General features: G+C 43.1%; 2 protein-coding genes across 3 annotated transcripts in view; one reads left to right on the plus strand and one right to left on the minus strand.

Moving 5' to 3' along the window:
• Window positions 1–2,713, minus strand: part of TSHZ1 (teashirt zinc finger homeobox 1) — a 56,763-nt gene extending 54,050 nt beyond the window's left edge. The window contains exon 1 of the mRNA XM_071456291.1: window positions 845–2,713. Coding sequence (XP_071312392.1) covers window positions 845–884 — 40 coding nt within the window. The 5' untranslated portion in view covers window positions 885–2,713. The remainder of the gene's footprint in view (window positions 1–844) is intronic.
• Window positions 2,714–4,374: 1,661 nt separating this feature from the next.
• PTGR3 (prostaglandin reductase 3) lies at window positions 4,375–24,877 on the plus strand. 2 transcript variants are annotated; one of them, XR_011684175.1, is made up of 4 exons: window positions 4,542–4,676; window positions 17,848–18,004; window positions 22,805–22,919; window positions 24,403–24,877. XR_011684175.1 is itself a non-coding variant. In XM_071456307.1 (2 exons), exons 1-2 carry the CDS (start codon window positions 4,375–4,377, stop codon window positions 11,490–11,492), a joined length of 1,227 nt encoding a protein of 408 aa, XP_071312408.1. In that variant the 3' UTR covers window positions 11,493–12,345. The 2 variants fall into 2 exon arrangements, 1 of the variants encoding a protein (XP_071312408.1); XM_071456307.1 differs by lacking the exons at window positions 17,848–18,004; window positions 22,805–22,919; window positions 24,403–24,877 and adding an exon at window positions 10,568–12,345 and having other exon boundaries at window positions 4,375–4,676.
• Window positions 24,878–26,986: the final 2,109 nt, after the last annotated feature.

The following is a 26,986-nucleotide window of genomic DNA, read 5'->3' on the forward strand; positions in this document are numbered from 1 at the left end:
TGGTGAGTGATTTATTGATGTTTATCAGGAATGAATAGATCAAAGGCTGCCAGATGACAGGCGATCAATCACGCATCAAATCAAGGATGGCAATCCTCTAATAAAACAGAAAACAAGGAAAACCAGCTCCTGCCAGTTCCTCCTCCAGAGAAAAATAACTTTTCTCTTCAATCGGATTCTGCACTATCACTGCCTTCTGTTTTCCTGATCAAAAGACATCTTTAGAGGTAATAAAAAAGGGGGGGAGAAAAGCCTCTTCAACGTGACATTAAAGGCTGCTGTTTTCCAGTGAAATGCACTGGCCAGATGCCTCGCTGTGTCCCATTTTGTTGACTTTTGTTTCGCGAGTGTCAGGTTCAGCCTGGATACGGTCTGACACACTTTTAAAGCAGACCATCCCTGCCCTGGCACAGCGGAGCTCCCTCCCCTCCCCGGCGCTGCCCTGGGCACCGCACACACGCACACGCGGACCCGCATGCGGAGATTACAGGACTGCAACAAAATGAAGTTTCTAGTTTTAAACGTGTTGGCAACGGCGGAGAGGATGGAGGCTGTCAGGCTCGGCGTGACACACCTCAGAACTACGCCGATCCCTCCAGCTCCCGCGTACAAAGAAGTACAAACTACAGCCCCTGTCTCTTCCCCACCAAGGTGCTGCTCGCCCCCTCCCCGTCTCCCCCCCCCTCCGCCCCAAGCCCCAAACCCCCGGAGGCAGCCACGCGGGGTGTTTTAAATCTGCGGCAGGGCTGGAGGAACCGCTCCCCCCGCGGCGATGCTTCCCGGCGGGTTAACCCCTCCCCTGCCGTGCCCGCGGCACCCCAGCGCGGGAGGCGGAGGGTGTTACCTGCGGAGCGCCGGGGTGCCTGCTGCTTTCTCCGCGGCATTGCTGCCGCCGCCGCCGCCGCCTCGCCGCCCGCCGCCGCCGCCGCCGCAGAGTTTCCACGCAGGACTCCTCTTCCGATCCCCCTCTTTTCATGCAGAAACAAACACACAGCCGCGCACGCACACACACAAATAAAAAAAAAAAATAAAAAAATGGGGGGGTGGGGGGGGGAAGGAAGAAGGGAGGGAAGGAGGGAGGGGGAGGAAGGAGAAAAGAAAGCGGATTCAACTTCTAATTCTGCCTAGGAAGAGCGAGAGGGAGGGTGGGGAGGAATGGGAGAGAGGGAGAGGAGGAGGAAGGAGGGGGGGGGGAGGAAGGAGAAAAAGTTTGGTCGGGTTCTCCTCTCGCCCGGTCCGGGTTCCCCCCCCGGGTCAGCTCCCGGCGCGGCGAGCGGGGTGCGCGGGGCGGGGGGGAAGGTGGGGTGTGGGATGAGGCAAGCCACAGACTGGTGACAGGGATGCCAATTTCCGCCGCCACTCCAAAAACTTGCTTAGGAAATGTTTTCATTTACAAGGTTAATTTTTCCTCCCTCTCTCTCTCACACACTCTCTCTCTCTTTCTCTCTCTTTTAAGTTCCTTATAAGACAAAGCTCTTCAGTCCTCTCGGCAGCAGCAGCAGCAGGGAAGATGCCAGTGGAGATGTGCAAAATAAATAAGATTTGATCAGTTCAATCTGTAGCCCAAATCCATTATCTTTCTTTCGTTCCTTTTTTTTTCCTCCTCCTTTTTCTCTCTCCCCTTCTCCCCCTCCTTTCCTTAATCACTTCTTCGTCTTCTTCTCCTTCTTCGCGGTGGAGAGCCGAGCAAGCGGCGGCGATGAGACGGTAAATTCAGTCACTCCCCCCCTCTCAGGCTTTCTCCGAGATCAAAGAGTCTCAAAGCGCAACTTTCTCGCTCGCTCGCTGGCTTGTTTCAAGCTCGTGGATTTGTGTGTTGTTGTTGCTGTTGTTGTTGGGGGGTTTTTTGTTTGTTTGGTTTTTTATTGCGTTGGTAATAGTTTGTTCATTGTGCAAAAAACGAGGTCGATCCAGTCTCTCCTTCTCCTCCCAGCACTTAGTCTAAGAGCAAGGAAGCAAATCATAAAAAGGAGTAAAGCCCCCATACATACATATACACCGGATGGGAAATGTCAGTCACTCCTCCACCTTCCAAACAGTCACAGATCAAACAGTGTCACCACCGGAGAGGACTACTTTTCTCTCTTGCTCTCCCTTTTTTTTTCTCTTCCACAAATCGAAGATTCTTCTGCTACTAAATATAATGCAAACACATTTTTTATCATGGATTTTTTTTTTGCTGATCTCGATCTGCAACAGAAGAAAAAAAAACCCAAAAAACAAAAAACAACACACACACACAAAAAATTTGCCAAAACCAAGAAAAACCCCGGAGAGTGTGTGCAGAGAGGGAGGGGGGGAGGAAGAAAAGACATTCACTGAGTGGGACAGATTAACGTGAACTGTCCCCCCCCCTAAACTCCTGGGAGAGAAAGAGATCCACTCTCCCTCTCTTCTCTTTTCACTGAAATATAACACACATTCGGATCCCAGGGCTCTCAGACAGTCTCAACTGATAGACAGACACATCGAGCTGCTTTTCCTGCTTCAGTTTGTTACTCCTCCTCCTCTTGCCCACGTCACCCTGACAATTACAAATAGGTCTCACACAAACCCATACCTGTCAATCTTTTTAATTGCTTTGTTTTCATTTTTTTCCCTTTCCCAGAGCTAAACAATATGACAAAAAAAAAAAGTCTTAATACAGCACGGCATAAAAGATTCCTCATGTGAGACACGCGTTGAGGGGGTTGTTATTATAATCCACTTGCTGAAGTGCTGTGCAAGACGCATGTGCTGATTTAACTTCAGCAAAGGTCTTCTTCCAGCAAACTTAAAAAGAGAAAGGAAAAAAAAAAAAGAGGCAGGCAGGAGATGATACTTCGCCGTGGCACACGTCTACCCAGCATTGAATTAAAAATGATTTATGGGAGATTACAGTTCATCCTTACTTTAAAATACCAACAGATTGCAGAGCGAGAACTGCAGCATATGAAACATACTGCTAATACATTTTGCACAGTATGTGTCTGGGGATTTATATAATGTTAGCTGCGAGAACAGAAGGGTTCTTCCTTTTTTTTTTTTTTTTTTTTTTTTTTAGTCAAGAAAGCAAATAAAAACTACCCAGCTGATTCCTAAAGGAAAGCACTTGGAACTGCAGTTTTGTTCTTTTTCGGGCAGAAGGGGATTTTCTTTCTTCTTATTACCGCACAATTAAGCATTGAGCTGTTTATACTGGTAGGATGGAGTTAATTCTGGGAACTACACGCGACATCAATGCAACATCTCTATTATATTGCCTTTCTCCACGCAGTTGTACCAAGTTGGGATTGGCGACTCTATCACAACATTGACTTCGGTTCCTTGACCCAGTTGATTCCCTGCGCAGGTTCCCTCACCCAAACGTAACCTACAGAGAGAGATGACTAATTTTTTTTTTCTTCTTTTTTCTTTTTTTAAGAAGAAAGAAAGAAGCAAGGAGGGGAAGGGAGGGCGAGATTTTCTGGCAGTACAGGGATCGGGGGAAACCCCTGCGACCCAAGCAAACTGACAGCAGCCTGTTACCCTTCCCCTCCCGGCAGGACGGCGACGGCGGGAAGAGCTTCGCCCGTTTAAATCCCCTCCCGCGGCAGGCGCGGAGCCACCGCCGCCGTCTCGGGGTTGATTCGTAGCACCTTGCGAGGAAGTGAAACGTTTCGCACGGAAGGGGCGGAGCGTCCGCCCGCGGGCAGCGGCTCCTCGGCGGCGGCTAATAACAACATTAGGAGATTAGCTGCAACTTCTCCCCACTTCTCTAACCCTTCCCGGCCGATAATTTACCGTGCTTTCTTCCTACTATTTTTTTTTAAATTCCTCTTTTTTTTTCTTTTTTTTTTCTTTTTTTTTTCTATTTTTGTTTTTGGTAGGGAGAGACCCTCTTTTTGTAAACTAAAGAACGGGGTGGGGGGGCTAATCCGAGGCGTTTCTCTCTGTCCGTCTGTCTACCCCCCCTCTCCCCCTCCCCTGTTTTTAAACCCCTTAGTCAGAGGCAGGGTGCAAACTAAAAGCCACCACCACCACCATCTCCTTTAGGAGATACTCCGGCCCGCCGCACACCTGCCTGGCTAGCAAGGCAGAGCAGGCAGGCAGGGGCTGGCGGGACGGACGGCCGCGGGAGAGGGCCGGCCTCGCCCCTCGGTAGTGCCCGCGGTGGCAGAAGACGAGCAGCTGCTGCAGGGGGACCATCTTGCCGCTGCTCCTCCGGCGGCGTCTCCGTGCGGCGGAGGGGCCGGCTGGGAGGGGAGGGAGAACCTGCTGCTCGGGGGCTCTGTTTACGTACACACATAGCTGCGAGCGGGGAGTTTCTCCTGCCGGCGCGTCCTGCGAGCTGCCTGGAGAATCCCGAGTCGGAGCTCTGCCGAGCGGGGCGGGAGAGGAGAGCCGAGGCAGGGCATGAGTTTTAGCGCGAAAAGCGGCGCTTTGCTGAGCTCCCGGGCAGCGCGGTGGTGGTGGCGGCAGCAGCCGTCCTGCGCCGCGGCAGCTCCTGCCTGGTCCTTCGGCGGCAGCTGGTCGCGGCCCATCCTGGACATGTCCTACTCCCGTCAGTTTCTGGATTTCCAGGGCTCGTCCATCCCCAGCTCCATGAAGAAGCTGGTGGTGACGAAGCTGAGCCAAAACTTCAGGGAAGCGGTCACCCTGCAGCAGGACTCGCCCGTGCCACTCCCGGGAGACGGAGACCTCCTGGTCAGGAACAGGTGAGCCCCCGCCCGCCCCCCCGCGCCCCGGCCCCGCGGCCCCCGCCGACTCCTGGCGCCTCGTGGCCTGCTCTCTCCTCACTTCGGAGACCGGCTCCAAAGTTGTACCAGCCGCCATCTGGCGACTGTTAATTTCATTTTATTGTTGTTGTTTTGAACGGCTGGTGCTACAGCTCTGTCACCCTATCCACGTGTGTGGGGGTGACACTTCCTCCTCCTGTGGCGGGGTTGTGTGTGTTTGTCTGTCTGTGCGCGCTGCTCCCGGCGTGCGCCTGCCCGAAGGAAGAGAAAACACCCCAGGGCCCCAGTGCCAAAGGGGGGGGCGGGGGAGGGGGGGGGAAGAGGCGAGTGTTATGTTCGGGCAGTGCCAAGGAGGGAGTGAGACGGAGGAAGCGCTCGCAGGGCCCCTCCCTGGGGCCTGCCCGGGCTCGTTACACGCACGTCGTGCCCGGGCCATGAGTGTGTCCCCGGCGCACCCGCACAGCGCCCCGGCACCGCGGTGTGCGGGCGGGCCTGGCCCGGCCCGGCCGCTGTCTCCTCGGCGCGGCCCCGCTGCCCCTCACGGCGCTCTCCGGCTTCGCCCCAGCGCAGCCGTGACTCACCGGGGAGGCCGCGGCCGGGCCCGCCGCCCGGGCAGCCCCGGCACCACCCCCAGCCCTGCGCGCCGAGCGGAGGGGGCAGGGCAGACCTCGGCCTCCCTCGCAGGACGCGGGCCCGCAGTTGTTGGTGGCTTTTAGAGAGGAGCCGGGTCGGGCGAAGTGTGAGGAGGTGACATTTTGCTTAGCATAATGCACCGTAAATCCCACGTCCGGCGCGGTGACCAGCTCGCCGTGAAATGAAGACTCCGAGGACAAAACGTGCCTCCCCCCACAGCTGTCTCCATAAAACCTGTTTGTTCTCGGTGCCTCCTTCCTAGACGCCGTCGTTCCTTGCGCTAAAACTAAGTCTTTTGAAGTTCAGGGGTTTCTCTGCTCACGAGGGGAAGCCGAAACTCCGGGAACTTTGGAGCAGACTGCGTGGCTGGCACGGGAGAGAGCAGCGCTCTCAGGTTCTTGTCAAGCAAGGAAATCGTAGTAACAAATAGGTTGCCATGTTCGCCGCGGGAGCTTAAAGATATTAAGCAGCACTAAGTTGGCTTGAGAACAATGCTGCGAGGTCTGCTAAGGCAGTGTGTGACTGTGTGCGTATGTGTGACATGTATGTATGACATGTATGTGTCCATGTGTAACACACAAATACAGGGCAAAGAAGTGATAAGGAGAAAGAACGGGGGCTCTTCCAGGAGCTGACGAGAAAGCTGCTGTGGCACTTTAATTCGATGCTGATATCTCCCACTGGGATTTCTGAGACCCAAATTCCCTCCAAACCTCAGAAGTCTAAGGCACTGTGTTGCTGCATCCGCTAACGACTGAAACAGTAATGGCCTGCAACAGCCATCCGGCCGGAGTTAAATTCCTTTCTGTGGAAGAGGTCGGAAGACTTTGAGATACAAGTAGCGAGTACTCTGCTTGGGTGATGCAAGGCAGAGCGACATCCTTGTTTCTCAACTCCCCTCCCTCCCACACATGCACTTGGAGTCTTTCTCATCCAACTCCCCCGCCTGCCCTCCTGTAAATTTTTAAAATTTATTCCTTTTTTTTAACAGCTTCCAATGTAACTCTTCCCATCTCCCTCTCCTCCCTTCTTTTGCTGGGTGGGCTCCCTGGGTGCTCGTGGGACATGCACACTTCATGGTAAAAGGGCTCGTACCACACTAAAGGCAGGAGCTGGTCCACAGAATAAGGCAGGCAATTGCTGGGCTTTAACACATCAGCCTGTCACACACATGTTCCTCTACTGGTACACATGCCTGTGTGGGGATGAAGGGGAGGAAGAGGTGAGTGATGAAGTCTAGAAGTAGAATTCATACATTTTGTATTACTTGTGGCATTTCTTCTGTCTTTACTGTTCCTTTCTGAAGAATATAGAAGACACAGAATTACATTACTGCAAAACATTCACTGTGTACAAGCTGCAGCACGAAGCAAGTTCTGAATGTTTTCCTCTCTCTCTGTCACTCTGGGGAAGGACTATCCCATCCTGAAGAGATGAGTCCCTGACTATTTAGTTTTTTAAGAAAACAGCCAACCAAGCTCAAATACAACTATACATTTTCTAATAGGTAGAAGCATACAATTAGAAACAAAACAATGAAAGACTTGGGTTCCAAGAGGGCATTTTCAGATTTGTTCATTTTAGTCCCAGTCACGCCCATGAATAGTATTAATTGCTTTGAGCTTTTCATGCAAAACAATCGTCATTCACCACAATAAAATCTGGTTTGGGATTTATGGGAATAGGAAATTAAAATCTGTGTGTGGATAGATATTTTAAAATAAGATGCAGTTAGGGGAAACTTTCTTCTGCTTTAGAGAGCTATGCCAGCAACTCTTATTTCTACTTTTTATGCAGAAAAAAATAACCCATCTTTTACTCAAAAATCCTTCAGAATTAGAAATTAATTTAAGCTATTTTTTTTTTTACTTTGATTCTGTGTAGTAGAGAAAGGGGAGGGAAAAAGGTGATAAATCCTTAGTGAAGCCATTTAAGTTTTGTATATCTGTCTGTCCTGTTTTCCTGGGGGGAAAAGAGGGGCGGGTGTGGAAGCAAGGGTTTTCCATTTCATTGCAGGAGAAGGGCCCAAGGCTGTGGAGGTTTGGTCCTTCTTAAAGTTGTTGGAGGATTTTTGAGATTTTATTGATGAAGTGACACATTTCATTGCCAAAGTAACTGTAAGAATTTACTTTTGGGCTGGAAGATGGGAACAAAGTTTTTAGAAAAGGGAGTAAGAGGGGCTGAGAAAGTTTCTTTTTTTGAGCCAGGGGACTAAAGGGATGGGTCCCAGTGGGAAAAGTGGAGGGCTATTCCTGCTGGGTGTTTGGTCTAAATAATGTTTTTCTTGCGTAGTGCTGGTTTGGATGACTTTGTTTTGTCTGTGTTTAAGGCTGTGATGCTGGTTTTCGGTGTCTCACTCTTTGTTGTGGTACACAAAACAGCATTACTTCCCCCCGGCAGCGTCCTCCTGTTTTCTATAATAAACAGTACGAGGGGTTTCAACACTGTTGAGTATAAATAAAACGGGTGACTCAATGTGCATAATTATTTCGAGAAAAGCCAATCTCAGGATTTTTTCACACCCTGCCTCAGGTTTGCATCTTGAAATGAAAGGGGCAAAACTCAACTAGTAACTTCTAAATTAAAGCACAGATTTAAAGTAAGAAAGTGAATGAAGGCAACATAAAAGATCTGGAAGGTGTCTTAAAACCCACTAGCACCCCAAGTAATTGTTTCTTCTGTGCTCTCTACTTTCATCAGTCTCGGAAGTTAGTAAACTGATCTTCAACTTGTAATTCGTACTTTTTCTTACTTTTAAAAGCAAAATAATCTGTGAAACTGCATGCACATCCTACCACCTCACTTCTGTCAGCTGGAATGATAAGGCAAATTAGACACTATGTTTTAATCCAGACGGTGTGTATGATCGTTTTAATGTGCAAGGAATCTAAGACTAAACAATCTTGTTAAAAAAAAAAAAGTGTATGGGGGGATGTGGGGGGGAAAGAAGCCCTTACAACGCGACCAGGAGTTTTGAGTTTGCACACAATAAAAAGGAGGTTTAAAAAAAAATAGGGGGGGAGGGCTAGACAGCAGGCTGCGCTGATTAATAGTGATGAACCTAGAAGCCCAGGGAGGATCATTTCCCGTGGCACGGCCGCCCCGCAGAGACGGGGAGGGAGCGGGTGTGCGAACACGCGTGTCTGTGCGTGTTTGTGTGTGTGTGTGTGCACGGGTGAGTGTGCGGGGGGCAGGTGGTGGCCGGCCCCGCGGAGAGCCCGCATCCCCCGCCCGGCGCGGCGGGGAGCGCCCGGGCAGCGCCGAGTTGCGGCCCCCGCAGCCGCACGCACAAGTTGCGCTGCGGCCCGGGCGGGGAATGGTTCGCATCCTCTCCGGCTGCGGAACAAAAGCAGCGGTGCGTGTGCGGGAGCCCTGCTCGGTAGGCGTCTGGCCCCCCGCACGACTTGCCCCTTCTCCGCACGCAAAGTTTTTGTCCTCGGAGTGTTTGGTTGTGCTACCTGCCTTTGTGCTCCGGCCGCCAGCGCGCAGCGCCGAGAAGGGGAAGGTCTTAAAAACTGAGGGGCTTGTTCTGCTGTCGCTGCGCTGCCTGCCCGTGTCGGGGTGCGCTGCCCCAGCCACGGGCGCGGCTGCTCCGCGTCCTGCCCGGGCAGACGCGCGCCGGGAGCGGGAGGAGGGAGCTGAGCCCAGCGGGGAGCCGGGACCTCCCTTGCGGCTTGGGGCACAGCGGGCGCCCCGGGCTGGCCTGGCAGCTACCGAGAGCCCCGGCTAGGCGAAGCCGTGAGGCCGGTGAGGGGGCGAGCGCAGCTCCCCACCGGGCTCTCACCCTCGGCTCCCCTCCCAGAAGTTGGGGTGTAAGAGCGGGAGGAAGCTGCTCTCGCCTGGCGCCCGAGGGACACGGTCTGCCTCGGTAGCTGCAACTCCGTTACCAATTTTTATACATCTTTTAGCACTCCTGTACGGGAGTCACCGCAGAGCCGGATAATAGAAGATTTTTTTGTATCTGCGGACAAGACGTAGGAATTTTTTGTTGCGGCAGAGTGGCGAGTTAAAGGCAGGATTACCGAGAGCTACAGTCACTTTTACCTATTTTATGCATGGATATGTTTACGCTTACGAGTCTTTTTATACATAACGTTGGTGAAAGTTTGAAGCTCCCCATGCTGTAAAGAATGAAGAATATCAAAAGGAGCAAAGCGGTTTTAGTTCTCCCCGCTCTGTGTGCAAGCAATTTAAAACTACACACATATACAAGCTGAGCTTGTTGCTAACTGCAACAATGAAAAGTGCACTGTTTGCCTACTTCTGCAGCTTTTGCATGGTGTCAAGTACACCTTTTAGGTTGTCACATCCACACATAGTAACAGTCCTGGCATTTGCTGTTTCATGTGTTGCTTTTTTACATTTTCCAGTTAGCAGAACAACCTTCCCCAGTCTCTCTTCTCTTGCCTGTGTACATAGTTACTTTAAAAAAAGATCTTTGTATTTGAGCTAGATCATAACTTTGTCTTAGGCATTATCTCCAAGCGCTTAATCGAGTTGTGAGAATATCTTTCTCTAAAAAAAAAAAAAGCCATCCATTTTCACCTGTTAGAGGTCAGTAGGACTTGATATTCAGTTTTACAATTTTACTCCTTCTGTGCAAGGTTGTTTTGATGTGTTGCAAGTAATTTATATAAAGAAAAATATTTTAACACTGACATTAGCTACATCAAAAGGCAAATTTGCTGCAGTGACTCCATCAATTAAAAAGTACTTGCCTACAGTAACATGACCTTGCAAATGACATCGATAGTTAATATGATCATTAGTCATTAACAGTATTATTATATTCAAAAATATAAATTTGTTGCCAGAATCCACATATTTACTGCTCTGCATGTTTCATTCCTCTGTGTTTCCAAATCTTGTATGAAGTGGTCAGTTAATTTTCACGCTTTAATTTTTTACAGATTTATTTTCAGCTTCTTTAGCTTGGTCAAGTGGACCTAAGGAAAATATAAGGGATTTTGTTTTGTTTTGGTTTGGGTTTGGGTTTTACTTTTTACAGCTTCTTGTTGTTTCTTTTTGTTTAGAAAATTTGTCTGGAATTCTAGAATAACAGAATGGAAACTATGGAAGTCTGATGAAAGTAATCTTTGGAGTCTGCTCGTTATTCAAATATACAGATAATTAGAACAAATCTTGTACTTATCCCACCAATTTGAATATAAGGTTTCTCATACGATGAAAACTTGGTAAGGAGTAAATCTGGTTAAAACATTTTTGTTTTCTTCTAGATTTGTCGGCATCAATGCATCTGATATAAACTACTCAGCTGGTCGATATGACGCCTCAGTTAAACCCCCCTTTGATGTAGGCTTTGAAGGTGTCGGTGAAGTGGTAGCGTTAGGACTCAGTGCTAGTGCAGATTACTCGGTGGGTCAGGCTGTGGCCTACGTGAAAGCAGGTTCCTTTGCTGAATACACAGTTGTGCCAGCCAGACAAGCAGTCCCTTTACCCTCAGTGAAACCCGAGTTCCTCACTTTAATGGTAAGTGGCGCAACTGCATACCTCAGTTTGAAAGAGCTGGGAGACCTGTCTGAAGGCGAGAAGGTTCTGGTGACAGCAGCAGCTGGAGGAACAGGCCAGTTCGCTGTGCAGCTTGCAAAGAAGGCAAAATGCCATGTAATTGGAACCTGCTCCAGTGATGAAAAGGGTGGCTTTCTGAAATCCATTGGCTGTGACCGTACCATCAACTATAAAACTGAAAATGTCGAATCTGTGCTTAGGAAGGACTACCCCGAAGGTGTGGATGTGGTGTATGAATCTGTTGGAGGAAAGATGTTTGACTTGGCTCTCAATGCCTTGGCTATCAAAGGGCGCCTGATAGTTATTGGGTTTATCGCTGGCTACCAAAACCCCACTGGCCTCCAGCCCGTTAAAGCAGAGTTATTGCCAGCAAAACTATTGAAGAAGTCTGCTAGCGTCCGGGGTTTCTTCTTGAACCATTACCTTTCTGACTACAAAATGGCTCTGCAGCATTTGCTCAAGATGTATGAAAGAGGAGACCTGGTTTGTGAGGTGGACTTTGGAGACATGTCTCCTGAGGGCAAGTTCACTGGCTTGGAATCTGTATTCCGTGCTGTAGATTACATGTACATGGGAAAAAACATTGGAAAAATTGTAGTTGAATTACCTCACTCTGTCAACAGTAAGCTGTAAAAACAGAACAATGATATAAATCAGAAGAGAGAAAATGGGCACTTTATGCCTCAGATTTACTAGAAACAATTTCTTTTTTTAAGCTTAGTAATGGATATTATATTAAAAAACAGCATTAAAGTGTTAATAAAAAGGGATGGGTTTGTTGGGTTTTTTTCGTTTGTTTTTATTTTCTTAAAAGTGTTTAAATCAGTGGCTGTAGCAGGGACATAATGGGCCTGTGTTTGATATTGTCACTTAGGTTAGCATGAGACAAGAACATTGTTCTTGACAGAATAAGTCTTGATGCAGAGGCAGATTTAGTCTGTCAGCCTGATTTGATAAGACTTCATCTGTAGTTCAGCTCAGAAAAAAAAAATCTTTCAGCAATTTTGATTCCCTGATTTAAAAATAAAATTGTTTGAACAAGAATAAGTAAAGAGTTGTATCTTTGGGTTGCTCTATTAATCTTTTGAAGTTTCTGGGAAAAAATGCTCTTGATTTTCTGTCACAAACATGATAATCATAATTCAGTTGCATCATGGATCATAGTAATATTCCTTGACTGGTTACACAGGGAAATTTATCCTCCAATTCTGACATGTCAGTAATATTAAGCAACTTGACTTTTTTTTTTAATCCTGTCTTTCATAACTATAAACAACTGCGCAATTTTCTTTTAAATCTTTAACTACAAGTTGCAATATAGTCTCATTTTGTTGCCTTTTCATTTTCCACTGTTACTGTTTATTGTCCAGTCTCCCCTTTAGTCAGCATTTAAAGATTATTGGAATGGGATTTTGAGCCATGTTCATGTGTGTTTATGCCCTGTATATTTTTTGAAGATTAAATAAAGTTTTTAAAGCTATTTAAATATTTGTGGCATTTATTCATAATTATATGTTTCTTGCTGACTAGCTCTTTTTCAGATATTCTGTTTTTCAGAGTTATTTGACTGATCATTCTTGAAGGGACTTCCCATAATCAGGCCTCTACTTCTACTTTTACCAAATAGTGTTTCTGCAGAAGCCCTCTTACAAGCAGCAGGATCATTTTAAATCTATAGTCACAATACCTGGTACACGTACTGATGCTCAGCCGTAGATTTTCTACTGGGCTCAGTGAAAGGCTTTTGTAAAGTTTCAAAAATTCTTCCTCACCTAGTGAATATTATTAATGGTACGTACAGTGGGAATTCCAGCTAGAAGCATAATATTTTCCAGAACAATAAAATACTTGAAACTGCTTGCTCTACATCTTTTTTTCCATAGCAAACTTTTAAGATCATAAAGGCCAATTCTGCCACATCTTTTGAAATTACGTTCATTTGTACGCAGTTGAAGAGATGGAAATTTCCTAAGATCATGTGCCTCATAATAAACATAATGATAGACTGATAATGGCTAGGACTTGGAGGAAAAAATCCAGAGTAAACTTAATTTTAGGACATTATTCAGGACTGACTGTACACAACATTTTTGGTTGTAACACAGGAAAACATAGATTTTATTTAGTAGTGCAGACAGAAAAATATTTTTAATTTTGATTTAGTGCATTCTTAATGTAAATTTTTAGTACATATGTTATTAGCATCATAAAGAATTGTGTAAAATGGAGAACTGTCCCTTTCTTGGGCCATGCTTGACTACTAGGTTTAGTCTCACATTGGTAATTTTGGGTAAAGGTGGAATGGATTGAGTCTTTGTGACCATTTTTCTCTCTTACTCAAGGTGAGCATCGAGCCACCATGATTTTTGTTTTAAGTAAGATCTGCTGTTAGAAACATATTTCCTCTTTCATCTCTGATAATAAAAATATTGTGCTGTGTTTGAGTTTTGCATAATTAGAAAGGTATCTTGGCCTTCCAGCTGAATGCTAGAAGGAAGCCAACACTCAAGTACCATACAGAGCATTCAAAGTTCTCAGCATTTTATTCCTAGGTATATGTGATGTCTTTCCTTGTTCAGGGATAAAGTGAAGTCCTTGGTCATTAAATGCATTTTAAAAAAACAAGGTTGGTTGGGATGTACTGTGGCAAAAAAAACACAAAAAACCAATTGGTTACATCTGTGATATGTACAGAAGAGTTGCATGAGTAACAATTTTTTCAAATCAAATTCCTGCAGTCGAATGCCAAAACCATCCAAGCAGCCCAACCTTCAGATATGTTGATCACTGTCAGTTCAATAGATTTGCTGTTTCTGAGGCACTGAATTCCGTATGTTTTTGTCATAGAAAATTCCTCCTGTAACTGGATTTTATTTGGACATACATTCTACTTTCTTATTAATATGTTACTTCATATATAACATTGCATAATTCAACTGCCCCAGGCTTATTCACTGATCAAAATAGGAGAAGAGAGGGACCCTTGGAGGGTTCACACATATATATTCAGATATGACATGTTGTTCATTTTAATTTTGGCTTTAGATTGTTGTTTAGCACTTTCATACTGATCACAGCCTTAATAAAAGGATTACATTTGTTGTATGCATAACTTGGATAGCCAATGTACAAATTTCATAGCCCTTTTGGTGTTTATGTTAGGCTATGGTCATTGGGCTTGTCTTTTTCATCAAATGTTTATGTTAAGCTGAAGGAGTAGCTCAGGGTCAACATGATAACTTCCATGAGTGAATATGGAATGAAGAAGTAATTTTTGTTTTTAAAGATACAACTTCTATGCTTCACATTGCTGAAAGAGAGCATTATCAATGCAGAGAGGGTGAAAAGTATTTCTTAAACATGCAGATAAGGCCTTTTTGATGAGTTTCGTAATAGATTTTGTCTTGCAGCAGGGGGAAAAACCCAACTTCTCTTTATTTAAAAGTACATTCTGCAAACTTAAAGTTGTGGGAGCAGGGCTGCCTTTGAATAAGTAAGCTATGATGGATTTAAATAATGTTTAAATATTAGATGCCTCGGAAAATGTATATGGCATGCACACACTGAGAGGTTTAAATGATGATAGGACATTGAACATACAAGGAAAAGAAATACTGTAGAGTCACAGCAAGGGATTAATAACAATACACTTAATATGCTTGCAAAAAAGGTGTATTAAAAGCTGTGTGCACAGTGGGGACTTAAATGATTAAAAATAATAATACATTTGCCTTGGAAGTACTAAGTATACTATATGTAGAGAGCAGGGATTTAAATAATAATACTATTAATAATAGCAGCTCATTGAGATGTGGTTGCTAGCACTACATCCTAATTTTACCTTTCTAAATGAATTTGCTACAGAGGAATCTGGCATTGTTTGCTGAGGCTAATAACCGAATTTCCCTTCCCTACACACATATGCTTCCATGGAAAAACAACAAAGAACTAGATGAAGAGCTGGCTTTTTTCCTGAGTCTGTCACATGTGTGCATACGCACGCGCACACGGACACACACGTACTCACTCTCTCTCTCCTGGCTTGCAACCCTCAGCACATTTTACAGATATGCTTCCTACTTAATTGCTATGCTGGATTCTCCTAATACCTTTTTGAATCAAGTTGGGTTTCTACCAAGCAGTAGTTTGCTGTATGTTTGTATGCGCGCAAATATGTGCAATGTATATGCACATAAAGTGTATATTTAGTAAGTGGATATGAGTAAGTGCTGTGTCATGTAAATACAGATAATTGCAATCTCTCAAGGAAAAGTTTGCAGTAGTGTTTGCAGATATTATATATATTCCTACTTCTGTCTGAGGAGTAAAGAAATTTCTCTGCTGAATAGCTGTTAGTATCTATTTTACAAGATTTACTCATTTTCAGGTACCTAATGTAGCTGCTAGCATGCATGCACGACAATACAATTTATATGGTAAATGGAACCAAATAATGGCTTCACTGAATGTTATGGCTGCACTGAAGGGAAATGTCACGGTAAATAGCTGCCAAATTATGGATCATGCCGAAGTGTCACAACTGCACTAAAGACAAATAGCACTAGAGGCTATTGCCACTGTGACGCTTTTGAGTTATGAAGAAGAGGAGCAGCCTGATGTGAGCCTCTTTGTGTCCTCATTATAGCAAAGGGTTACTGGTGCAGTGTACAAGAAAACCTAGTCCTACGTGGTGGCTAGTTATTAATCTGTTCTTTTCGAATCTAACAGCTATAGCAAACCAGAAAATCTTTTCCTTGCTTTATGAATACATATAAACACATACAAACAAAGAAAAACCTCCAGGTTTTATGAATGTAAATGTGTACGGGAAATGACTAGTAATGGAAAAATGTTGTAATAAAATAATCTAATCAAAGAATATTATTAAATTTAATATCATATGTGTCTGAAAGCTTTAGTTGCTTCTTATGCAGATAGATGTGTGAAATATAAGCAATAATGCACTTTCTCTCTTTGTAAAGACTTGAGTAGTAAGGACATTACCAACTAAATTGCTTCTTCTAAACTGAAGTGTGTCCCGGTTTCTTTCATTTTAATGGGAGGGTAATAAAGATGAAAGACTAACATTTTAACTGATGGATCCCTTAAGCTACAGAATAGAAATTTATTATGTTTTGAGGGAATATGCTAAATGCAGAAATGTGGAAAGAAGCAAGGAAATCCCAGGTAAAATAAAAGCAATGTAACCTCTTTTTTCATTGTTATTATTATGACATATTTTTATGAATGGAAAACTACATACTTCTCTTAAGCTGAGAAAAGAAAACACTGATCTTTCTTTTCAGAAAAAAAAGGGGGGAGTTACTTGGAAAAAAAAAATTTGGAAATGGAGGGACATCGCTCAGCAAGTGGTCGCTTCTCTCTACGATCACTTTTCAAATCCTGCCTGCAGTGTTCAGGGAAGTGAGTTTGATGCTCTGCACACTATTGTACACACCACAAACGTACCATCCATAACACAGCACAATTGTCAGTTGCTGTTTTACAGAGGGGCCAGGGCTGAACAATCATGGTGGATAAATTACTTTTCTATTCTACTGCAAGTGGCTTTCCTACCATGTGAAGCTTAAGGTCATTGGCAGGGCAGTGAGGGGGAAGCTTATATATTAGTTAAAACTAATGCACTAATAGTGTTCAGATAGAGGAACTAAACCAATTAATTAAAGCTAGGTTTGTTCTTCGAGACGGGGGGATGACTTGGAGAGTTATTTTACCAAGAGACACGCATGTATATGTGTATATATTTATATCTGTACATGTATATGTATATGTATGTATTTTGCCTTCTTACTACACCACTTCTTGCTACAATATTCCTGTAGATAACTTGGGTTTTTTTTCTTTTGTTCTTTAATATCTGCATTAAAACCTTCATAATTCATTACTGAAGAAATTCAGATTTCAGAAATAAGAAAATATTCTTCAAAGATTTTAAAACTTTAGTAATAGAATCTGCTTACAATTTTTGCAGTGTAGTCTAAGGGGGGAGGGGAAGAAAAACCTGTCAAAAATTAGGTAGAAGATCCTTGAATGGCAATTAGCGTGCCCAGAATTTATTTTATGTGCAATGCAGTTGCAAGTAGCTGCTTCTTATTAAATGAAAATCCTGTATTATGTACTTCAGGAACATTCCGACTAATGAGTATGTAATGTCCTTAGTGTAACACAGAACTTCTTTTTGTGTTCACAACCACAAAATGCTGGAAACTTGACAAATGATATCATTTAAGACAGATGCCTGCCTTAGGGACCTGTTTTTTGGCTTCCTGTTTCTGGTTTTTATTTCAATAACATTTGTAATTGCCACAGGATCTGTACCTGCGTAGTGTTTTAACTCCTTCACATATGCCCCAATGCATTAACTCCTTGGGTAGGTACCCGGGAGTATTTTTTTTCTTTTTCCTTTTTCCTCCCCAGCTGGTGTGTTCTTCCTGCCTCTCACAGGCGCAGCTACACACATAAATAAAAGCTGGATCTTATTAGACCAGATGAAATGGTAACGTCAAAGGGGGTAAACACGTACTGCACTTGCTGTGTTTTACTAGTGCAGAAGTACATCTAGACCAGGCCCAAGGCAAAACCCGAGAAACTGTGAGGTACAGCCTGCTGGTTCTCAGTGAGAGACAACACGGTTCTGTGTACATGGCCTAGGCACACAGTATCAATGTATATTTCCCCATTAAACTCACATTCTTTACTTAGGTTATAGGGCAGGAGAATTTTTGATGTCACTTCAGTTGATGCTGCATATAAGGGGCATTTTGGCAGTGCTGGTTCAACACAAGTTGTTGTGCCTCCAGCAGAGCCTGCTTCATGTAGAGCCCTTATCACAGGACAAGAGCAGTTTTCAGCTCCCCAGGCACTCAGCATGGATCCTGGCAGACTGCAAGAAACCTTCCCACAGTCCATAACAGCCCAGAGGTTTTGGTGGTGGTTTATAGCATGTTCTTTCTCTCTTTTTTTGTAGGTCTTAAAAAAAAATAGTAAAAATGGACTGTGTACAAGAAGCTTGCATGAGTCTTTGTAGGGGAATTTTCACTGAGCCACTTCACTGAATACTGCAGGGTCCAATAATAACAAAAAAGGCTTGGAAAGAGCATGAGCTTTTGGCACCTATTCTGCAGGTGAGACTTTTCTACTTGTCATAAGCAGTTACCTCTCTGGGACTTACAGTGTTTTCTTATGTCATTTTGAAGCAAAAACTCTGCATTCGGGTCTTCTGTCATAGGACATGCAGACTCATTGCACCTGTACTCTTAAGACAAGTTTATCCCATGAAGTGCTGAACAACTGTATCTTTCTTCAGAACTGGAGCTGATGACTCTAAAAACCTCAAGAAATGTCTCTGTTTACTGCAAGACCAGACAGCACATCATAAAAACCTACCCTCCAGGCTTTCTGTAAGAGAAGGAGGGGGAAGTCTTTATCTTCTGTCACAAGACGGAGGTCAAAAGGACCAAGCAAGTGCCAGACCAAGTCACTTCTGCTGTTCTAGGGTTCATTTTCAGAGAAAGTAGGCAGGCACACAAATCTCATTATGCGTTACGAGGATCTGTGCAAAGGCTTCTTGTGCGCTGTCTTAAAACCATACCCCTAAGGGACTCATTCACAAAGGGATAGAAGGAAAGGAAATTTGTATATTTTCTAGAAGCAGTAAGACATGACATGCAGCACGGTTCTGGCTGATTACAGCATGCCTCAGGTGAGCTGGGAGGCACGAGGCTGCCAGCCAAGTGATTTCAGCCACCCAAGAAATAGAACTCCACAGAAATGCATTGTGTGGCATGTCTGATTGCTGCAAAGAAAAACACTCCAACTTCATTCACATTGGCATGGCATTATTGGCATGACTGTTCCTGGCAGCCTATTGGAAAGTTTTATTTGCATCCAGAGTTTTGAAGGCCATTTCATAACATTAAACAAGAATAATGCTGAAAATGCCTAGCTTATTTGCCCCTTGACACCAGTGTGTAATCCCTCATTGAAGCCCTAATGAGGGGTTCTCCTTGGGTTATGTTACTTCCAAAATAACCCCTGCATACAAGCAACATAAGATACCTTTCCTCCCTGCATAGGGTGTGGCAGGAGTAGCCAGATGAAAGTGGATAAAATACATTATTTTTCCTGTATCCTCAGTAATAAAGATGCAGAGTCAGTTACTGGATCATTTGACTTCTTACTGAGCTGGGAAACCTCAATCTGCTATCACAAGTGCCTACAAATAAGAGAGATATTGAGTCGGTTTCCTCTCCTGGGAATGTAAATGAGGAACAAGAAAAACACTCTTGAAACAGTGTAAAAACAGTCTCTGAGGAGAACCTGGCTCTTGTTTCTGTGTGTGTTGTTCATGCTGCTGGAAAAAACAGTTTTAATGCACAGACCTGCCTAACCTCACATTGTAGTGAAATTTCCCAGGGCCCCCAGATAACTCCCAAAGTCTTGGGAAATTCAGTTCAGTCAATGCAGAAATTCAGCGTTTGCAGTCAGTGATGCTGTAAGAGCTATGGTGGCAATGGCAGCAGCTTTGCAAGCTCTGAGCTCTCAGATGGTGGGCAGTGGCAAAGCAAACCTTGCTCTGGAGAAACTGCTAAAAAGACAACCCTGCAGTTCCCAGGTATGCTCTAAATGAATTGGACTGTGAAGGACAGATTATTGTCCATTCTAGTTCAAAAAACACAGCTTTTCCCCTCACTCCTGTAAGCCACAATCTTGACTTACTTGATAGCTCTGTATTCCATCCCTTCTCCCTCTTTCTCTCTGCTTCCCTCCCTACTCCCAACAAAAAATAAAGGGTGCAAATAATAGAGAGGGAGGCTGCTGGAAGTGTTTCAGGCTTTTCTCTCCCTTTTCAGTGAGAGGTAGGTCAAATTGTCTTGTAATATATGTAACCCTAAGAAAGCTCAGAGTTTTGCCTATATGCTCTGCAACAAAATTTAAGTAGATTTATGGCAAATATATACATTTTACATTTTCCACAGAAACAGACAATTTTTCTTTACAACATGTGAGATCTTTTCTAGCTACACAAGGAAAAAAAAACCAAAAAAACGACCCACCAAGGTTCTTTTCCACCTGTGTGATTTAATTTGCAGCATCTCTCATTCTGTTAATGTGATGAAGCAACTTCTTTGGCATTTCTTCCTTTCTTATTTGTGAAAAGTTGCGATGTTCAGCAGTCACAAAATGCACATTGTGGTGCAAAGAGGAAAGAGCCAAATATTCGTCCTTTTCCACAAACTTGAAATTGTAGCAATACAAAACATTTCAGCATTGGGACACATGGTATGATGTAGAACCCTGTAAGATAAGTGGTGTGCTGTGGATAAAAGATGCTGTACACATGAGGGTAGTATCTAGCAAGGGCAAAAAAAGGATGTTGATAGTGGTGAGTGGAGGAAAGCCAAAGTCTGTGCTTCACCTGAGATGAGTTCAGGCTTTTTCCCCACCATGTAAATCAGATACAGTCCTAAATCCAATAGAAGTGCTTCACAAATATACTGCAGTGAGCACTAATGCCAGTGTCCTTGCTTTCTAGATTATTTTCTTCCATCTTCCTGGCATTATGTCACATTTTCAACTAATTACAGACAATGTAAGGTGGGAAGGTGAAAGCAATTATTTCTTTGCTTCCAGAAATAGTCAGAACTTTACCAGTCATATATAAATGGCAGCAGTACCTTTTAATATTTTCAGTAAACAAAATTTTGATAGTGCCTTCAAGTTGCCTGGAGGGGAATGGTCACTCAGGCTTAGATTTTTTTGGCGCTTCTCATCATAATTTTGCCAGAGTACAACTGACAACCTTATCCAAATGATGGAAAAGTTTCTTGGTCCTTGAGAACCAGCTGTATTGTACCAGAGAGAATACAGAGAATGGTGCTGTTCCAGTGCTTTCCTATCTGCCACAATGTAAGTGGAAAGGTCGAACAACCCCCAGTCCTGACACTTGTACATCAGGCAATATGAACCAAGCTCTGAAGACAAGCACATTTGCTCTAAGAGCCTGTATCACTCCAAGATACTGTTTCAGAGTCTTGTGGGTGACTTAATCTCTTAGTTCAATGCTGTATTTTAAAAAAACCACCAACCCTAACAGTCCTATTCTCTGTCCCGGGGTTGCCCTGGTTCTGTGCCTGGCAGGCTGGCTTTGCTCTGAAGCGCACCAGCTCTCCATACCTTGTATATTTTAATGCCAACACTGATCTTCAATCAGCCTTGCTCTGGCCTTCCAGTGAAAATATGCCAAAATGTCATAGGTTTCCAAATGAAATGCAAATACTGAACTTTCTGAAATTTACTGATAGTATTTTACTCCTTTACTGCATCTGAGCTGTACCAACGAGGCACATCGGAAACAAGGGTTTAAGATTCCTGACAGCAAAGGTCTTTGCACTTGCCACTCCACAGGTGTCTCAGCTGGATGGTCTGTGGCACCTTGATGATCTTAAAGGTCTTTTCTATCCTAAATGATTCTACAATTCTACCTCCCATTAAGACTATGAGTCCTCTGCTTGCTTGCTCACTCAGCACAATGAAAAAAAGCAATGAAATACTCGAAGTCAGGTCAGACTACCTTTTGTCATATGTAACTGTTATTACAGAGATGTCACAGCAGCAGGTGCAAAATAAATACCTGGGTAATGGAAACCATTTGCTTTGCCTTTAGCCACAGGCATCAGGTCTGATTTACTTGTGGCTGGCAGCTAAGAGAGCAAGGGAGAGCCAGGTCCCTATAGCCAGGCTCACTTTTACTTGCTCAGAGATGGGAAAAGATAGCCACAGTGGAAGCTGCTCCAGAGGAGATCATCCTATTTTTCACCCATGCCCTCTTCCTCATGTTCCCCTACTGTTCTGCCAGAGCAGGGAGATTTAGCTGAGCCTTGAATCCACACTTACACACTGCCCTTTCATCATTTGGACCTCGGTGGATGTACACAATCTGGAGCAGTCTTTGCTCAAGGCAAACAAAGTAAAGGAGGAGAGTGACATTTCAGTCTTTCATTGCAGAGTCATTCAGGTCACTCACTGAAATTATAGACACCAGCTTCAGCAATGTTAACAGCCAACTTTAGATTATTAACCATCCTTTTGATAGCAGTACATTTATGGTGCCAGTGCACAGAGAATTCCTCCAAATTACAGGGTGTCCTAACACAGCCGGTCAAACCGCATGGACCTTTAGATGCAGTAAGCAGTGTAATTAAACCTGTTTTCTCATTTGTTCTTTCCTAGCAGCACTCAAAATACACTCAACTACTGGATGCTGCTCTTTGCATCAGGCTATGAAAAGAAAAGAGATAAGAGTGAAGGGTGCCTTAACAATAGCTCATTAAGAATACATCAACCATTTTCTTTTATTGCATTATTTATGTTTTGGGTGATAATACAACACTATTTCCAGGGCAAAGTGCACTCAAGAAGCATATTGGCCTGTAGGTGGTTTCATTTGATTAGGTTTAGAAGGGGGAAAGCTACAGCAATTTCTTTCACCTGCTGTTATCCTGAAAGACCTGAGCTTTTTCTTACCCTCATCAGGCCATATATTGTCAATACATTTGAGATACACCAAACTTCATTAGCCCTTTCAGATGCTTCTGGGAAAGGCAGTGACTTTTTTTTTTATCCCCTAAGGCTCTAGAAATTCTTCACTGCAACAATCACTGGCATGCCTGGTAGGATCCATTTTTTAATATAATGACCTTCTGCATACAAGCAAACAATCATGAAGAGGACCTAAACATTTAGATCATAAAACTGATTTCACACAAAGGAGTCCATGTTAAAAAAACCCTCAACCAAAAATAATAATAATACAGATAATGGTCATGAAAATGCATTTTCATTCCTTTAACTGTATTTTATAGTTAGTCAAACACTCTGTTAATTACAGTCTTATCTCATATTTTTTCTTTATTCTCTTACAGAGCCATTTTCACTGTCTAATGCTGCTCTGCTGTACATTTTGGTACATAGGTAAAGATCCAAGGATAAATTTTGGCATTTTGGCCCTGGCCATGGAACATTTACTCAATCTGAAATGTAAGAAAAAGAAATTAAACTGATAACCAGAAACTGTAAAAGCTGGGAATTCCTTACTTATTATAATGCAGCTACATTCTCTTTGACTCTTTCTGTTGCTTTCCTGCCATAAACAATATTAATGATTATTAAAAAAACCCAAACCCCAACAACAAAACAAAACTAAATAAAACAACAACAAAAAACCCCAAACCAAAGCAAAACAAGAAAAAACCCACCCAAATCTGGGCGGTGCAGAAGGGATAGAAACCATCAGATATTCCAAAGAGAACATGAGAGAATTTAGGTTGAAAATGGAGGCTATGGCATAGAGTGTATGCCAGGTCTGCTCCTTGTCATGGAGAGGGACTCTAACAGAGTTCACAGGATGTAAAAGGATCACCATGCCTGTGTGTAAGAATTAATTAAAAAACCAGACAAGCAACTAGAAAGAACTGCTCCTTATACTCTTTTAAGCGTTGAAAGTGTCCACTAAATATTCTTACTGTGAAGAAGAATGGCATCTTAATACTAACTGAGAAGGCACATATAAAATACAAATACCTCCAGTGTCTGAAAGAGTTTTGTAGCTAAAAAAACCCTAAACCACAAAACCAAAAAAAATGGGCAAAAGATTTCTGATTTTCAAAGTAATAGAATTAGTTTGACTGTGTATACTATTCACTGCCTTTCTGAATTACAGATCACTGAGATCTCCATCCAGAAATGCAATGTACTGGTATTCATCTTGTTGATGATATATACTCAGAGGGCTATTTCTCTAATTGATGGCTTCATCATTCAATTCAAGATGCATAAGGATAGCTATTGTTATCTAACACTATCATATGTTCCTATTGTTCCACACTTCTCTCCTTGTCAATAGCATCCAAGATATCCTATCTAAATCTTCAAGATAGCAAAAGAAAGGTGCATTATTTGTTGACTCCACACATCGCATTATTAAGCATTTGTGAACAACCTGCACATCTCCCCAGTGACATCTTTAAGTATTCAATTAAAATTGGACGAGAGAGTACACCAATACAAATAAATACTCAGTTATATGAAGGCTTTGCATTGAATTCTTAAATTATTCTAATACAGGTGCTTGCTAGCAGGCACTCAGTTGAAATCAGGACAGTGATGCAAGTGTGAGAATGAATGGTGTATGAAAGGGAGGAAGGCAGATTGCTTTATGGTGGAGTCATGGCAGAGGTTTGACAGGAAATGCTTCTCCCAATACAGCTAAGCAGGGAAGGAGAATCCTATTATATGGATGAGTGGGACCAGCAGTGGCATCTCGTCATTCTAACTTGTATAAGTAAGCAAGCTTAATTGCTCCTTGTCTTTTCAAGATGACTTTCCACCAACAATCTCATTATCACACACATATGTTTATTGCACGTATATGAGTCCCTTCATGCAGACCTGAATGTAGTGAGGAGAGCAGCAATATTACGTTATCCAGTAACATTGTTTTCCCTTTTTTCCTTTTAACCAGGGGGATGTGACCTGCCTTCTCCTTCTGCAACTAACAGGGTGACCAGAGGCAGTGGAATGTACCCCAGGAAAGAATAGAACCAGAGGGAAAGCAAGCTGTCAAGAGAACAGTGTACTGAAGAGGAAAAATGTAAAACATGACTTCTATTTACCATGATTAATATGTAAAGTTAACATGTTTGTCATGGAATATATTAATATGTATGTTTTCCCATTATGTAGATATTTTCTTATATTACTTATTAGAAAGGGATACAATCACAATGATGGGGCAAGAATGCCACTTAAAAATTAGGTGATGCCCAGTCAACATAATATAACCACTACAGTGTCATTTCTGATTTAGATGTGGTGATATCAGTATAATTGCCTCTGGGAAGAAATTAAAATGGCTGTTAATGATAAATAAAATGACAAGAAGGAGGGTCCTCCTTCACATATAATTCCAAGCAAAATACAGCTGATGAATTCCTTGAGCACTTGGTGCTGTTCATTGATAAAGAGGAAACGAGCAGGTTTTGTGCAGCTGCATGGACATAAGAGCTGCCCTGTCCTTTCCCAAGCCCAAATGTAGACACTATAGGTCTGAAAAGATTTCACCCCCCTATTTCCACTCAGGGGAGGTGCAATAGTGAGGCTTACATGAAGTGACTATTAACACTATTCCAGCAGAAAGCACTGTACATAACAAAGAGAAAGTTAAGCAAAAAGAGGGTAGAGGCAGGGAGACAACAGTGCATGTGGATACTTTACAAAACCTCCAAATATTCCTGCCTTGTCTCTGTCACCATAGGCAGCCTTAGCTCACGGATCAAAAGACCTTCATATATTTGTTTTATATCATAAATGTGTCAAGAATGAGCTACACAAAGCATCATTCACCCACTGCACATGGCTTGTTAGCCTAGTCGAGAGCATCTTTCAACTCATTCACACATTAAAAGCCAGGAAACCAACATTTGATTACTAGTTCTAGCATTAAGATCAAAGACCATATCTTCCCATCTGTGAAAAGCAGGAGCCAAGTTGCTTTCTCCTCTTTCTGCATTTACAGAAGGATTGAAGAGTCAAGGCACAAAATCAACATTGTACTCCACATCCCATGAATAACACAGTTCCAGCCTATAAAAACACAAAGCAGCCGCTATATTTTCTTGGAAAGAAAATTTTCTTTGGAAATTTTCTTGGAAAGAAGTATAAGCAAATCTGTAGTCACATCTTCACAGTACTCCCAGTCTGCAGTTATCCAAAGCTCAGAGTGGCTTGATTCACAGGTGCTATCCTAGTGTATAAAATTACAACACCTCTTAAGAGGGAAAATACCATATATCTGCCATTTACTCTTCTCTTGATATCTTCAAAATCAGATGGTGGTCTTAAGGTTAGATTAAATGAAAGCACTAGCTTAAAATCACAAAAACTAAACTGAAACAGGTGGGGTAAGTCAACGTTATTCCATTGTCACAGTTAGGCTTTTACTTACCTGTTGGTCAAAGAAGCTTGAAAATATAAATAAATAAAAATCAGCCTTAACCTGGAGAATAATATGTTGACTTTCAGGTGAAACTTATTTGTTGATTCAGTTCTAGAGAATAGAAATTCTTCTGCAGGGGATTTACTCTTAGGCACATGTAGCCAAACCATAGAAGGGCAGTGAAAGCAGAGAGGATAAAATAATGAATAATGTGTAACATGCTTTCTAAAATATGGCAAATTAACACAGAAAAGACTCTAGTGAAACAGCTGAACCACTGACCTAGCATTTTGAGATATACAGGATTTTTTTTTTTTGGTGGTGGTCTGTTTTACTACACAGCATGTGAAAGGAGTGCAGAGCTTAGCCAGCCCCCAGCTAATTGCTTTGGCTCTTTTGCATGAAGATCATTTGCTGACAAATTGTTACAGACACATTTAGGCACAAGTTTTTATAGGATGCCTGGTGCTCTTTATAATGCAATTAGCGTTATTTAGTATACATGTTTTCTTATGCATTGTTGTTCTTTCACTGGCAAACAATAACAATGAAATCTGCACCCTTCAAGTGGCTGAATCTTTCCTCATGTTTCCTGGATTTGAGCTCTCTTTTGGGAGCATAGAGTCATCAGAAGAAAAATCCTACCTAATGTTTAGTAAAGACCATTTTATTTAATGTCTGTTTGGGAAAGTTAGAAGAAAATGTGGACTGAGGTTGATCTTATTCTTTTGCCAGCTTGACAAAAGACACTAGGAACAGTTTATTTTAGAAAGCAAAGAAAGCTCCAAAGGAGCTGCAAAGAAAAGCCTTCCTATGAGTTCACAGGAAGACTCCTTGCAGTATTTACTCAACCATGCCATGGGTAGGTTATGAAAAATCACCAATTCTGACATCTCTAAACCTCTGCTCACCAGCAAAGTATCAAGAGGACACCAGGTCTGCATCTCTTCCAGCAATGGTAAGGTTGTCCAGGCCACAGGTTCTCCATATATGTATCCTTTTGTGCAAGACACACCCCTACCATCAGGTACTGCAATGGTGTTACATGCCTGGTCTACCTTTAAGCCATGCTGACATTCATGTGCCAGGTATCCCTCCCTTCTACCAGGGA

This window comes from Agelaius tricolor, unplaced genomic scaffold, assembly GCF_023055355.1.
Source record: "Agelaius tricolor isolate 1412-34295 unplaced genomic scaffold, bAgeTri1.0.p SCAF_2, whole genome shotgun sequence".
NCBI classification, from domain to species: Eukaryota; Metazoa; Chordata; class Aves; order Passeriformes; family Icteridae; genus Agelaius; species Agelaius tricolor.

What these genes read in the sequence shown, in the direction of transcription:
- PTGR3 (XM_071456307.1), top strand. Translation starts at nt 4,375, where the DNA reads ATGAGTTTTAGCGCGAAAAGCGGCGCTTTGCTGAGCTCCCGGGCAGCG. An exon ending in GACCTCCTGGTCAGGAACAG is followed by an intron (nt 4,677 to 10,567) that starts GTGAGCCCCCGC and finishes GTTTTCTTCTAG; the next exon opens with ATTTGTCGGCATCAATGCAT.